Source organism: Kwoniella dejecticola, chromosome 5 (genome assembly GCF_000512565.2).
Source record: "Kwoniella dejecticola CBS 10117 chromosome 5, complete sequence".
NCBI lineage: Eukaryota > Fungi > Basidiomycota > Tremellomycetes > Tremellales > Cryptococcaceae > Kwoniella > Kwoniella dejecticola.
Window position 1 is genome coordinate 2,101,833 of NC_089305.1, and position 13,709 is coordinate 2,115,541.

Consider the following 13,709-nt stretch of genomic DNA (forward strand, 5'->3'; position numbering starts at 1 on the left):
CCTTAGACGCATTCCGCCTTCTGTGCAGGGGCTGCACGCTGAAATGAACTTGCTTCGGACCGGTACTTCGCTAAGTACGAGAATTTGTCCTGCTTCCTGACGACAATTTCGCAACAGTCGGCGTTCGATTGGTTAGCAGCTGCTGCAAAAAAGGGCTCCAAGCACGATCGTGGAACCAAGGGTCAAGCCCCATTTTTTCGTCTAAAGTTTTCTGACCCCACGTATTGTATTTAGACGAGATCGAATTTGTTCTTCTATCTTGACCATCCTGATCGATCTCGCTGCTTTGAAACAGTGTACAAGCGGATTCGTTGAGCAACTAGCTACAGCTCTCTCTCTTTCAGTGTCAACCATCCTCGCCAAGTCACCAGGTCGTCAACATGCGAACGATCTTAGGCAAAAAGGGAGAAACCCTTCAGGAATTCATGAATTTCTGCGTCGTCGTACCAGTGTTCTTGGCAATGGGTTTCTCACTCTCATACGGAGGTGGAATCACTGGGTACAAAACGTTTTACACCTTGTTTCCAGAAATCGATACCACCACCACCAAAGGGGCCGTGAAAAGTCACAACTCGCTCATTCAGGGTACGACGGTGGCATCGTTGAACCTGGGAGCTGCGCTTGGGTGTCTCTCGACGATGTATCTCGGCAACAAATTGGGGCGAAGGAGAACGGTCATGCTTGGGGCTATAGTGGCTTTGATAGGGACTATTTTGCAATGCTCGGCTTACTATCTAGCCCAATTGATTGTATCAAGGAGTGAGTCGGGTATCAATTATCGATCAATCACATCAAACGCTGATGCATTGCGTCTTCCAGTGGTCCTTGGAGCTGGTCTTGGTATGATGTCGTCTACAGTCCCAGTTTGGCAATCAGAAACAAGCAAGGTGCACAAGAGAGGTCACCACGTCATCATCGATGGAATTTGCATTGCCGCGGGTATAGCTCTATCCTCGTGGCTCACTTTCGGTTTCTCCAAGGCAGAGACAACCTCGTCCTGGAACTGGCGTCTGCCTGGGTGAGTTGCGAAAGTCAGATCAAGCACATCACTAACCCTAATGCAACACAGCATGACTACAGGTATCCTCGCCATAATTGTCATGATATTCACCTTTTCTTTCCCCGAGTCGCCTCGATGGCTAGCTCTGAAAGGGAGACCTGAGGAGGCTCGGGAAGTGATTGCTCTGGTAGACGATGTGGAGCCTCACAGTGAACACACGGAATTCGTCCTGGCTTCAATCACTTCTGTAAACGAGCTCTCCGCCGAATCGGCATCCTTCACCAGTCTATTCAAATATGGCAAAGAGAAGATGTTATACCGACTCATCCTAGCTTCTGCCACCCAGCTGTTCTCTCAAATGTCTGGGTCCGCTCTCATCACCTACTACTCTTCCCAACTTTTCTCCACAATCGGTCTCTCCAAGGATTTGTCAAAGATTTTGGGCGCGACCGATCTCACTTTCAAGCTGATCTGCTGTTCCATCCCGTTTTTCACGATCGAAAGAGCTGGTCGGAGGAGACTTCTAATGATTGCTGCTTCCGGTATGAGCGCGTGCATGGTAAGTGTTCCGCGTTCCCCTCGCTACGATTTGTATCGCTGATAGAGTCATAGTTTGCACTCGCGATATGCGGTTCACAAGTCACGGATGACAATCTTGTCCCCGCCTACGTCGCCATTGTTTTTGCTTTCCTATTTGTCGCCTTCTACCCGATCGGTTTCCTCGGTGTCAACTTCCTATACTCTCAAGAGGTCATCACCACCAGATATAGAGCTCCTGCTTCAGGTATTTCTACCGCTGTGCATTGGTTATCTGCATTTGTCGTGGCTTGTGAGTGCACTCGCACGAAGACCAGACTTTGAACAGGAAGTCATGCTCATTATTTATTTCCTTGTAGTGACCACACCCATCGGGTTCACATCTCTTGGCTGGAAATTCTACCTTGTTTGGGCCGCAGTCGCCTTGAGCATCATTCCTTCTGTATATTTCTTCTACCCAGAGACCACTGGTCTGTCAGTTGAAGAGATCGATCAAGTATTCATCGATTCTCCAAGTGTTTTCGCAACTGTAGGACTGGCTGAGCAGCGTAGAAGGGAGAAGGCACGGGAAGTCGCAGTGGTCGCAGGGGAAGTGGAGCAATTTGATGGGGCGAAAAAGGCGGAGGAACAATACGAGCAAGCCTTGGTCCAAAGTAGAGCTTAGCCCAATAGATAGCATCCAGATATGATGCACAAGACCAGTAACGCAACGAGATGGCATCTATTGCAACGCATGAAGTAGATCATATGTCCTAATACCCACCCTACCGGAAACCCGGGGTCAAATCTACGGTAAATCGAATGTCCGAAGTTTGCCTTTGATCTCCAGAATCAGGTGACATCGTAGGCTGCTTGATTGTTGCAGCGTGTGCTGAACGAGTTTGAAGGCGGTGTGCAAAGAATGGAATTATTGTACTTGCATGTAACGATTATATACACAATTTCCAGAATATCGGATATGTACAGGCCGAGATGATGCTTGATTGACGGCTTTGAGTGGACCCAGAGATTGAGGTATGGAGGGAATCAGAATCAGAGGGAGACTTGAATTGATGGTCGTTTAACTAAGTAAATTGGAAGTTAGAATCAGCGTGAATAATCAAGGTGTGAGGTGTAGAGGTCGAACGCAAAGCTAAGTATCGCAGAATAGCTTACAGCCCATCTCTCGGAATCCTTTACATCTGCTTCATGCCGTGACTTTCCGCAGTTCTGACGTCACCTTGCTCAGCCGCACCGAGTCCGCCTGTTGGTGGTGTAGTTGATTCATTTGAGATGCTGTGGAGTTTCTCGGAGCGGTGTAAGTGGTCGACCTTGAAGAACATTGTCATGCAGAGAAGACAACAGGCGGTCCATTCGGGTAAGACCGAGAAGACGTTCTCCAGAGCTATGAATAGTTTGGTGAAGCCGGTGATTGAGCCATAAGCTGCAGGGGAAGCGTAGTTGATGGGGTTGACGAGCGCTTGTAGGAGACCGAAGATACCTCGAATGATGAGGGGTGGCCAAGCGAGGATGAGTACGAGGAGATCAGGGGACACGGATCTAATCTTAGGTCTATCTGCGGCATCGATAGCCCCGTGAACCCCTTCGACACGGAAGAAGTGATTCCATCCTGATGGGAGAGTACCGTTGGGGTTCCGGTCTTGTCTGACGGAGAGGTACAGGAAGATGGCGAGAAGAATATTGATGGCAAGGAAGATGGCTTGTCCGACTGCTCTAAGGACTTGACCGTCGTGGATACGCTTCCAGAAGTCGGGTTCAGTGTAATCTACGCCGGTCGCTCTTGTGCCTCCGACAATGATGATAGTATTGGCCTGTGGTTAAGATGATATGGTCAGCGCAGATGCCATGGGTGGGGAGTCACATGTAAGAGGGATATATAACGTAGATGTGGTTATAAGCTGGGTATGAAGTCAGTGCAAGGAGAGGAGGTTCATTGATCGCCATGCGGGTTTAGAATGTATATTTGAGGAGTCAGGAAGGGAGAGAAGTATGCTTACTCCGATCAAAGTCCAGTGAATGATAGTCATCACCCAAGGATCCTTCGTTCCATCACTGTTTCTCGCAGTCATAGCCCTTTTGAATCTAACATACCACGGATCTTTGGCCCCTGTATTCTTGTTCTTGTTCGGTTTGCCTTCCAACCAACTTCCGCTGACGGGGTAGATGTGTTGATGGTGATGAATGAGAAAACGGTAAGCACAGAGTACGAGTGAGAAGTATCCTTCCGCTCCCAGTACGAAGAAAGCGATGAGGAGTCCAGTGTCGAGTCTGTCTTTGGTACCGGTGACGATGGATACTGATTGAGCGCTGATTCGGAGGCAGACGTGGAAGAGGAGGAACGAGTAGACTGATTTGAAGCTGATTCGTCTGGTTGAGAATCCGAAGATCAAGATGGAAAGGTTGATCGAGTAGAGAGCGAGGAAGACGGCACCTCCAATACCTTCACCGTGGAAGCCCATGATGTTGGGTTTGGTCCTATTTCGGAAGGGCGCAGATGGTGATTATGAGGTGGAGATGGTGCTATCGCTTGGTATTCTCGTGTTGATGTTGTTGATATATCGCGGAAGGGAAGAAGAGAAAGACAATGAGATGAAGAAGATGAAGAAGGATGGCTGTGTTTGTCAAAGGATTATCGATTACTAGTGTGATCTGGAAGGCGATGTTGAGTGATTCTTCCGTTTGTTTCTTCATTCAACCTTTTCCCATCGTTTCCTCACCCTCTTCTTCACACTATGCTACATTCCCACTCAGGCACTCTTACATGGTAATACCTTGGGCCATGTTGTGCACTCGGACATACGGTCAGGAAGTCACTGAATATTGGCGAATCAATTAAGGCGGGAAAGCAGAGATCTGAACCCATTCCCACTGAAACAAGCTTCATCTCTATTTTAGCAGCCCCTTTGATACAAAATCCAGTGCAAGGAGATCTAGGATCTAGGGTCATTTACGTCACAAGCCAGCTATCATCTCCAAGCAAATGAAGACTTGGTATGCATACTTGCACTTCTCGCGACATGCACATGTACTGCTAGTTGCGGATCGTACTGTGTATGTTAACAAGATGTAATCCTTAACACCTTCATAATCGAGCTTTCGGACTAGCTTGTTCCACTCTATCCGTCAAATGGGGATTATTTCCTGGCCTAGTGACGACATAAAAAGCGAAACCCTCGGATTGTGTGGAGAACTAGGTCAATGTCGATGTCAGCTTTATTATCGTTCAAGACGGAGTGAACATGTTTCTGGGATTCACGACTTACCTGCACTTTGGAACCCACATGGAACATTATGTAGTCCCCTGGCACTGCATGAATTGTTCGACCGGTAGCCTCATCCTAGGCAGAAGAGTGAAAAAAGCAGACAATCCATCAAGCCTCTCGACTCACGAGTATATCGATTTCTCCCCGCAATACAAGCTTAGCCTCCTCGAAAGAATATTCAGCGGGTCTAGATCGCCCAGCCACGATTCGATAAAATCCCGAAGTGAAGTAACCGTCCTTAGTCTTGGTCTTGGTTTCAAGGATATCGCCTAGAGCAGCATTTTCGTTGGGGAATAGGGGAAGGTTGGCGTGCGAAGCGCCTTTGATCACAGTGAGGGGGACTGGAGTCACTGGCGAAAAAAAAACTATATTAGCTTTGCTTCAGGTTCACAGCCTTCCAGTAACGCACTTGTGTCTAAATGTCTGGATTTTCTCAAATTTGTTCTGGGTTGACATTAGAAAAGGTTCGCTTTAATGCTTGTTGATACTATCAAGTCCATCATTCTCCTCCCGGAGTATCCGGTACATCTCGGCAAACTTCGGTGAGCGCTGAACATGGCGTAGTCTGCCGCAAATGACATGAATCCATATCGGTTCCCTACGGTAGACTTGCGCTCAACGAATAGCAAAAGAGGGCGTCGCAGATCGGGTGATGAGCATCATCATCATGTTGGATCACGGTTCATTCTTTCATGGAAGCTTCTCGTATTTTTGATTGATAGCGTATATTGTGACGCTGGCGAGATAATTTCAAGCCAATTGCGTGAGGAAAATCAAGAACGGTGAAGAAAGGGAGGTCCATTTCTGCGTGCTTTGCAGTGGGCGGAGCTCAGCTTGAGGAGTAAAGCAAAGTACCGTTGAGTGAAGCTCTGTTGCCATCGTGGAGCGTCCTGCATGCCATCGTCAAGGCGTAAACATCGGTCCTTCGAGCCTAAAGCAAGAGCCTATCCCGGGCGCATGCCTAAATGCTGAACGTCATGCCTATCTGCGTTGTCTCGTGTCTACGCCGGCCGAAGCACAATATTTACCGGAGCTAACCAAAACAGGCGAATTCTTGCGCCTTCAGTCAGCTGATGCCGCTGATGACGATATTCCGAAGACCGCAAAGTGAAACGCAGCGGTTTTAATCTTCCGCGCACAACTCGAGAGCTTGATCAAGCGGGGTGAATCCGGGGAATGCGTTATTCAATGATTCTTCCCCTTCGCCTCCGCGCTTGAACATCGAGAGCTGGCAGCTACAAGTTCTGTTTCTGCGGAACCGTTTGAAGCCACATGACTAACGCAACTTCGTACCTTTTCTGTTTTAAAAAAAGAAATTAGCGTGATTTCGGCATATCATCGATCGAAGAAGATGCTATCGCAGGGCTATTTTAGTAATTCGTATGATGGCATCGTCTCAAAGAGCTGCCGACTTTTCCGCAAGCACATGGTTCATCGGGACGACTGCACGTGTATTGCAATCCGTTGCTACAGAGAGTGAGGAGTGTGATCCGCGAAATACGGGCGTAAGACTGAGACGGCGCTATACATCCGCTTTCGATCGAGGGATGACTGACATATATACCTGGCCCCGGGGCATCCAGTCTGATGATCCCCCACAACACATTGCGGGTCACCACTGATCAACATGAGCAACGAAATCGGAAGCGTCCCTCAACCAATCGTACCGGCTGCCGACTATAACGAAAAAGGTCAAGTCGAGCATGTCAATGATGTTAGCGTCACCAAGGGACACAATGAGATGAAGGCGGATGCGATGGAGGCGGAGAAGATGGAGCACCAGATGACTGTGCTGGAGGCTGTTAGAGCATACCCAATGGCTTGTTTCTGGGCGTTTATCATGTCTTTCACCATTGTGAGTGTCTGGTTCATCCGTCTCAGGTAGGACTCAGTACTAATTTGACTTAGATCATGGAATCATACGATGTATTCCTCATCGGTAACTTCATCGCTCTACCTGCCTTCACTCAAAGATTCGGTTTCTTCGACGAAGTCACTCAGAAATGGATTATCGCCACCAAATGGCAATCCGCTTTGCAAATGGCCGGGCAGCTCGGTGCTCTGATCGGTGTATTCCTTGCTGGACCTTTGACCAGTCGAATCGGTTATAAATGGGCAACACTGGTTGGGCTTATGCTCATGAACGCAACCATCTTCATCATGTTCTTCGCCGACTCGCTCCCTGTCTTCTTCGTTGCACAGCTTCTAGAAGGACTTCCTTGGGGTATCTTCATCGCCAACGCACCAGCATACTGCAGTGAGATCGTACCCATGCGATTGCGAGCACCTGCAACACAGGTCTTACAGATGTTCTGGGCAATCGGCAGTATCATTGTCGGAGCGGTAACATACAGCTACCAAAAAGGAAACTTGGAGACGAGTGCTTACAAGTGAGTTGTGTTTACTTTCCACGATCTTATTAGTGCTGAACGATCATTCTGCAGAATTCCAACTGCACTGCAATGGATGTTCCCTACACCATTGGCTGTTCTCATGTTCTTCGCTCCCGAATCACCCTGGTGGCTGGTCAGAAAGGGAAAACTCGATCAAGCTGCACGATCTGTCGAACGTCTCGGTAAGAAGAACCAAGTGAACGCACACGAGACCGTGGCTATGATGCGTCGAGTCGTGGAATTAGAAAGCGAAGATTCTCCCAACTACATTGAGCTATTCAAGGGTTCCGATCTTAGAAGAACTCTTATCGTTTGTGGTATATACGCTGCCCAGAATCTGGCCGGTAACTTGATCGCGAACCAAGCTGTGTACTTCTTTGAACGTGAGTTTTCCCTCGCTATATATATCTTTGGAGTAATGCTGACAATTCCTCGCGTTCTGCAGAGGCCGGTATGTCCACCGACACTGCCTTCGCGCTTGGACTCATCACGTCCGCTCTCCAAATGGTATTCGTTATGCTTTCTTGGATTCTCACGACGTACTATGGACGACGACCCATCTATATCTACGGTACACTGTTCAACGTTGTCATGTTGATCGCACTCGGCATCGCTGCTTCGATTCCCGAATCAACTGCAACCCGTAACGCGCAAGCCAGTTTCGGGCTGATTGTATCAGTCATCTTCACTTTCGCTGCCGCACCAGTATCTTGGTGTGTTATCGGTGAAACTTCTTCGATCAGACTTCGACCTCTCACCACAGGTATTGGACGAGCATGCTACTACATCGTTGAGATCCCTTGTATCTTCTGTGAGTGAATTGCACGATCCCATGGGACCTATCAAGGCTGACTTTGTTTAACTGCACAGTGGCATCGTACATGCTGAACCCGACTGGAGGAGATCTTGGCGGAAAATGCGGTTACGTTTGGGGTGGTACCGCTTTCATCTGTTTGGTAACCGCCTACTTCTGTCTCCCCGAGATGAAGGGAAGGTCTTACAGAGAAATTGACATCATGTTCCGAAGACGTATCCCCGCCAGACAATTCGAAAAGACTGTTATCGGTCCTGAGGAGGATGAGTAGAAGAATTAATGGAATGATCAAGGTGTGCAGAGTTGAAAAAGGGTTGTCGAGAAGAGCTTTGCGATTGCACATGTCAATAAGAGTTTAAACAATGAAAACCACGTATAGGGAATTGGTATGGAATCGGTATGCAGATATGTGTATTCTGTCTTAAGGCATCGAAAAGATACACACCAGAATGAGACGCCATTCAACTTACACGTCAAGATGTCACACTGCTCGTACTGGCAATGTTTGTTTGATTGTATCCTCTAGCAGTCTGCAGAAATTGTACATACAACTCTCCTCAAGAGCTAGATACGAGTCCCCGCGTCCCTTTGATTCAGCCTCATCCACTGCACCAGCGCCACGATTAAAAGACTGTTCCCATAGACCATTCCCATCCGCGGTATCCCCTTGTAAAATTTCCGATCTTTTCCTGCAGGAGTACCCTTGGACACATTTCCAACCTGACCCGTAGGTGTGACTTGTGCCAGGCAAGCTTTCAGACCAGAGATTGCCGTATCAAGATATGTTCTCCGATCGAGTAAACCCTAGAAGAATCAACAAGCTGCTTAGATTGTTCGAGACTCACCAATCGGATACCCATGAGCATTCCTCCGACAAAACCAGCTGAGCCGCTTGTCTCGACGTAGCTGCTGGGATCGTCAAGAAGAGTATGCCATAAGCCACTGGCAGTGTCCTGAAGGGGTATCAAGGCATCGACTTGACGATGGAATGTGGATACCAGCATGCGGTAGACTGGATCCGAAGGCGCTAGACCAGTGAGCTCGATGAACATTGGTATAGCCAAAGTTATCTACCAAGAAGTCAGCGTCAGATGTATTGGAAAAGCGACGTGTAGCTTACCCAACAGTTCCCACGTGCCCACAGGGCGTTAGAAGAGTGAGTTCCAGACGACCCTGCTGATGAGTCGAACTTCCAAGCGTGATACCAGAAGCCGGATACCTCGTCCATCAAATATTGGGTATGCAAGAGGAATTGGAATTTGGCTGCAGAATGAGCTCACTGTTTTCTCAAATCTAGTACTCACCTTCTTCTATGTAATGAGGTCGATTGAGCAGTAGACCGATCTTGGTAAGAGGTATGACTGTCATCATGAGAGTATCATCCCATAGCTGGCCTTCATTTGCAAGTCGAAACGTCACTGTGAACAGATTCTTCTTAACAATACAAGAGCAGGCTTCTGATACGAGACATACCATGTTGAAAGCCACCTTGCGCCGTTCCTGTCAACGCGAGGTTAGCTTCGAAGACTGTCATACCAATCGGTCACCCACTTGGCAGTTCATACATTATCCATTCCGCCCATTCGTCTACCCATACCTCAAATCGCTGTCTCCATTCTTCTTCCAGCACTGATCCTGGACCTCGTCGCCTGTCCAGATCCAGTAGACAAGCGACGCTATACATGACAGCCATCGAGTTGATATTCTTCGTTGGTATACCCTCACTCGTCCGCTGATAATACCACTCTTTCATGAGATTCAAGGCGTTCTCTGCGACTGGCGATGAAGGGTCGAGTGACGATTTCAGATGATAATACTTGAAAGCGGGTCAGATGAGGTATGCAACAGCAGACGGCAGATCTCTCACATCGAAGAGACCGTTCATTCCTACACTGTATGTCAGTCGTAGCTGGTATAAAGGGTCCAAGACTTGACTCACCTATGGCTTGAGGCCACTCCCACCGGTGATACGTGCATGTGTCGATGATTCGACCATCCGGGACTATCTGTCAGTGTTGAGATCCTCCGACATCTATCACTCACGCTGATATACGAATCTTCCTGTTTTGTCCTCGACTTTGGTCATCCCTTCAATCAGTAACGCAAGCTTTGACTCGGCTTCCGCATTGTCAAGCTCATAGCTCCGGTAATCAAAAGCTGGTGGAGGTATCAATTCATCAAAGCCGTCCGCGCTGAAGAGGGCGCTTGCTGATTGGCGATTGTCTTCCGTGATCTGAAGAACCATGATGTACCTCTTTAGTCTAAGATTCCCTCTGTTGACGGATTGATGGAGAAGCAGAAGGCCCGACCAGCTATATATATATCCACTGAACGCGGTGGACAACATGCCCAAATAACTTCATGTGTTCCTCTAATAGCACACAATATCCATCTTCGACCCGCGTGTTTTAGATCCCGTAAGTGGATCTCTCTTGGCATCTTACGTTACTCGTGCAACGTTTTCCCATAGCTGAGTTCTTGGCAATGAAGATCACTCTAGACGATCTTCGAGTCGCGATTGATTGACTTCTTGGCAACCTGTCCTGCACCAAAAGCTGCAACTATTTCCAGCGTTCTCTTGGCTTTCCGCCTGCTTGGCTACTATTTTGAGCTCCCATGCGATCGCGGACCGCATCACATCCATATCGGCCCGTCCCCACGGGTGGACCTGGACCCACTCGTGGTCCCGTGGGGCTATAGAACGATCAAAGATATAAAAACCGTCGATTATCTTTGTCTTTTCTTCCATTCCACAACCAAACCATCGCTTCTGATCATTTACAATCCATACAACATGTCCTTACCCACTGTCAATCACCATGACGCAAAGACCCAAGCGGTCTACATCGACGAGAAAGGTCAAGACGATCAAATTGAAGATGTCAAACATCTACCTGTAGAGAAGGTCACCGATACCGAAGCGGCTCCTTATCTTGACCATACTTTGATCATCGACGAAGCTGAGAACAAGAGGCTGAAACGAATGATTGATCGCAGGTAAGCATTATATAATGTGATACTACCCCGCTTGATGTTAACCCTATGTGCAGGATCCTACCTCTTCTATGTTTGGCCTACTTCGCTCAAGCTATGGACAAAGGTGCTACTAGTCCCATCAGTATCATGGGATGGCTCGAAGACGTAAACGCAACAGGTCAAGACTACGCGTTGACTAGTACTGTCTTATGGATCGGTCTCGTCGCTGGTAACCCTGTGGTATGTGAATTAACACTCCGATGCCAAGCCAAAGCAGCTGACGACTCTCTCAGGCTTCGCAACTCATCCGTCGTTTCCCTGTGGCTAAAGTCTTGGCATTCTCGATGCTCATCTGGACCGCTCTCGCCTTCTGGCTTACATTCTCATTACAAGTGCCTCATATCCTGGCCAACAGAGCGATGCTTGGGTTCTTCGAAGCGTCTTTTGTGAGTATACATAGACAGTATCGTGCATGACACTACTGACACTTTCGATAGAACCCATGTCTAGTCACTATCATGGTTCAGTGGTACTTGAGCTCCGAACAAGCCGTCATCTCCGCTATCTGGCACTCGTTTACCTCCCTCTCTACCTGTCTCCAATCGATTATGGGTTACGGTTTCTACCACGTCCGCGAGAACAACGGCGGAAGCTTGAAGAGCTGGCAATACCTTCTTCTTACCGCTGCTTGCATTTCTGCGGTCGCAACGGGTATGTCCATTTGTAGTACTCTATCTCCGATCCGCTGCTGACTCTCAGCCTAGTCACCGTCTTCCTTTTGCTTCCCGACAGTCCGACGAGAGCTCGATGGGCCAACGAGGAGCTCAAGACCAAGTTGGTAGAGCGAGTACGATCGAACAATCAGGGTATCAAGCAGAAGATCTGGAAATCCGAACAAGCCTGGGAGACTGCCAAAGATCCTCAAGTCTACGCTCTCTTTGCGTTGACGTTCTGTCAAACTCTCGTTATCGGCGGTGTGGGCAAATTCAGTGCGCTGCTAATCAACCGAGCTTTCGGATTCGACGTCGCGACAAGTCAGCTCTTGAAGATTCCAGTATCAGTCGTCGGAGTCTGCGCGTACTTCCTCATGGCCTATCTTCAGCAAAAGTACGAGCAGACTTTTTTGACCATGATCGCGTTCACCCTCTTGAACATGGTCGGCACGATCGTCATCGTATGTGTACCTCCTGGAGACAAGACCCGAGTGGGTTTGATGATCGCCTTTCTCCTTTTACAATTCTTCGGCGCCTGTAACACCGCTACTTCGGTTGTGCTCAGTCGAGTAAGTGGTACCTTAGCCATGTATCCCGAGTCATTGCTGATAAGCATCGCAGAACATCGCAGGACAAACCAAGAAGTCCATTGCTTACGCTACGACTTTCATGGCCTGGGGAGCGGGCAACGCAGTCTCCCCTCAGCTATTCTGGTCGACATGGGCTCCTCGATACATCCCTTCGCTCTACATCCACCTTGGTCTATACGCAACTTATATTCTCCTTGCTCTTGCGACTCGAACAATGCTGATTCGAAGGAACTCTGCCAAACAAGCTGCCAAAGCGCTGCGCGGCGAGAGAGAGGATGGTCCAAATCTTCACGCTTTCGAGGATCTTACCGATCTTCAGAATCCGGATTACAAGTACTCCATTTAGATCCATTGATCAGTTCTCATGGCTTGAAGGGGAACGCGCCCGAAGGGATTATGAACAGGCAAGACGTCTGAATGGCGAAGGAGCAGCGACTCATGTGAAGGTCATCGACAATATGACGTCGTCAACAGGAGTTGGCTCGAGGAATATAAGGAAGGATCTCAAACAGTTTGTAGTGTTATAACCGAGCCAGATTCTCATGCATGTACAACTGGAACATGCAGCCTCCACTATCACCTCCAGGCAAATTGAGATCACGACCTGGAGACCCCCAGTCGCCTGAGTAATTCGTCTCCGAGACGACTACGCTCTTTGGTAGCTCCGTCGGCGCCTGCCATAAATGACTTGTTCTCGACAGCTCTTCTGGCTAAGTACGGCATGGAGTTCTCAAGCGTGCCGAATGGCAACAACTAACGCAAGTATCACCGTCAGAAAAGTGGCCGCGGCCGTGATAAAGACTCAGCTTACTTTGATTCCCGCGGGTAGGCCATTGTCTAGGAGGAATCGAGAGGATATGTTGTTGGTCAACGCGTCTTTCATCCCTACTCAGAAAGTCAGCACGAATCCATGCGTAGATTGGAGGGGTAGTCATGTGAACGTACCACAAATCTGCGCGAAAGCCAGGCGATCACCGACGCCCAGTCTGAGCTTCACTTTGCCGCCTTCAATAGGATCACCCAAACCATTGAGCACGAGTAGGTCGGCAGCTTGAGCAGTACTGCCTGCGTGATGTGATGCAATCATCAAACAGATGTCGGCATACTTGTCCGGCTGCCGCCGATGCTTTGCAATCTAAGGTCTGTGGCAGTTGATCGAGGTACTTCAGTTAAGTGATCCATTGGGGCTCCACAAAACGTGAAAAAAAGGGCCAAATAGGTACCCGGCAGGGGGTTCAATCAAGTGGCAATTGATCGAGGTACTTCGGTTAAGTGGTCCATTGGGGCTCCACGAAACGTGAAAAAAAGGGGTTAGGGGTTAGGGGTTAGGGGTTAGGGGTTGGGGTTAGGGGTTAGGGGTTAGGGGGTTAGGGGGGTTAGGGGGTTAGGGGGTTAGGGGGTTAGGGGGTTAGGGGGTTAGGGG

At 48.7% G+C, this 13,709-nt stretch overlaps 7 protein-coding genes across 7 annotated transcripts; 3 read left to right on the forward strand and 4 right to left on the reverse strand.

Annotated features, from left to right (window-relative positions):
• Window positions 1–380: 380 nt before the first annotated feature.
• On the forward strand, window positions 381–2,201 carry I303_104883 (uncharacterized protein; the record flags this gene model as incomplete). The annotated part of the gene is made up of 5 exons (XM_018407443.1): window positions 381–759; window positions 820–1,018; window positions 1,070–1,559; window positions 1,613–1,829; window positions 1,897–2,201. The coding sequence occupies 5 exons, from the start codon at window positions 381–383 to the stop codon at window positions 2,199–2,201; spliced, it is 1,590 nt and encodes a 529-aa protein (XP_018262654.1).
• Window positions 2,202–2,712: 511 nt separating this feature from the next.
• On the reverse strand, window positions 2,713–3,996 carry I303_104884 (uncharacterized protein; the record flags this gene model as incomplete). The annotated part of the gene is made up of 2 exons (XM_018407442.1): window positions 2,713–3,348; window positions 3,535–3,996. The coding sequence occupies 2 exons, from the start codon at window positions 3,994–3,996 to the stop codon at window positions 2,713–2,715; spliced, it is 1,098 nt and encodes a 365-aa protein (XP_018262653.1).
• Window positions 3,997–4,619: 623 nt separating this feature from the next.
• Window positions 4,620–5,357, reverse strand: I303_104885 (uncharacterized protein; the record flags this gene model as incomplete). Its single annotated transcript, XM_065969057.1, has 4 exons — window positions 4,620–4,727; window positions 4,801–4,875; window positions 4,927–5,150; window positions 5,339–5,357. The coding sequence occupies 4 exons, from the start codon at window positions 5,355–5,357 to the stop codon at window positions 4,620–4,622; spliced, it is 426 nt and encodes a 141-aa protein (XP_065825129.1).
• Window positions 5,358–6,427: 1,070 nt separating this feature from the next.
• I303_104886 (uncharacterized protein) lies at window positions 6,428–8,278 on the forward strand (the record flags this gene model as incomplete). The annotated part of the gene is made up of 5 exons (XM_018407440.1): window positions 6,428–6,655; window positions 6,709–7,190; window positions 7,245–7,576; window positions 7,639–8,004; window positions 8,064–8,278. The coding sequence occupies 5 exons, from the start codon at window positions 6,428–6,430 to the stop codon at window positions 8,276–8,278; spliced, it is 1,623 nt and encodes a 540-aa protein (XP_018262651.1).
• Window positions 8,279–8,571: 293 nt separating this feature from the next.
• Window positions 8,572–10,252, reverse strand: I303_104887 (uncharacterized protein; the record flags this gene model as incomplete). The annotated part of the gene is made up of 9 exons (XM_065969058.1): window positions 8,572–8,727; window positions 8,853–9,077; window positions 9,128–9,180; window positions 9,312–9,425; window positions 9,481–9,507; window positions 9,559–9,823; window positions 9,875–9,894; window positions 9,947–10,013; window positions 10,061–10,252. The coding sequence occupies 9 exons, from the start codon at window positions 10,250–10,252 to the stop codon at window positions 8,572–8,574; spliced, it is 1,119 nt and encodes a 372-aa protein (XP_065825130.1).
• A 549-nt stretch (window positions 10,253–10,801) lies between these two features.
• On the forward strand, window positions 10,802–12,632 carry I303_104888 (uncharacterized protein; the record flags this gene model as incomplete). The annotated part of the gene is made up of 6 exons (XM_018407438.1): window positions 10,802–11,004; window positions 11,058–11,223; window positions 11,277–11,429; window positions 11,481–11,694; window positions 11,748–12,265; window positions 12,318–12,632. The coding sequence occupies 6 exons, from the start codon at window positions 10,802–10,804 to the stop codon at window positions 12,630–12,632; spliced, it is 1,569 nt and encodes a 522-aa protein (XP_018262649.1).
• Window positions 12,633–12,883: 251 nt separating this feature from the next.
• I303_104889 (uncharacterized protein) lies at window positions 12,884–13,373 on the reverse strand (the record flags this gene model as incomplete). Its single annotated transcript, XM_018407437.1, has 3 exons — window positions 12,884–13,039; window positions 13,098–13,171; window positions 13,232–13,373. The coding sequence occupies 3 exons, from the start codon at window positions 13,371–13,373 to the stop codon at window positions 12,884–12,886; spliced, it is 372 nt and encodes a 123-aa protein (XP_018262648.1).
• Between the last annotated feature and the right edge of the window lie 336 nt (window positions 13,374–13,709).